General features: G+C 41.8%; 1 protein-coding gene across 1 annotated transcript in view; it reads right to left on the bottom strand.

The window, feature by feature from the left end:
• The window catches only part of MCOLN1 (mucolipin 1), a 31,066-nt gene that overhangs the window by 8,808 nt on the left and 21,976 nt on the right, over positions 1 to 282 (bottom strand). Inside the window, exons 6-7 of the mRNA XM_018566954.1 lie at positions 178 to 280; positions 1 to 77 (exon numbers count right to left, since the gene is read on the bottom strand). Coding sequence (XP_018422456.1) covers positions 1 to 77; positions 178 to 280 — 180 coding nt within the window. The remainder of the gene's footprint in view (positions 78 to 177; positions 281 to 282) is intronic.

The following is a 282-nucleotide window of genomic DNA, read 5'->3' as shown; positions in this document are numbered from 1 at the left end:
TTGCACTCTTTAATAGTAGCGTCATTGTCCAGCTGCATTTTCACCCGTCCGCTGTGCGCCTGGTTATCGAATAGGATCTGTATGGAGACAAAACCGGCAAGTCACAAGCTCATGGTCTCGGCTCTAAGGAAATGATACAAATACACGATGGCATTAAACTTATTCCTTGGTACTCACAGTGATGGAAAAGGTGTAACAGTCCGGAAGTTCATTATTAATGATTGTCTGGATATTTATAGCTTTTAACTGGAACTGCACCGTGAGGTTTATTAGTCTGTAAGT

Source organism: Nanorana parkeri, unplaced genomic scaffold (assembly GCF_000935625.1).
Source record: "Nanorana parkeri isolate BGI_ZX_2015 unplaced genomic scaffold, ASM93562v1 scaffold991, whole genome shotgun sequence".
Classification (NCBI taxonomy): Eukaryota; Metazoa; Chordata; class Amphibia; order Anura; family Dicroglossidae; genus Nanorana; species Nanorana parkeri.
Note: the sequence above shows the minus strand (reverse complement) of the source record. Positions and strands in the feature narration are given on the sequence as shown.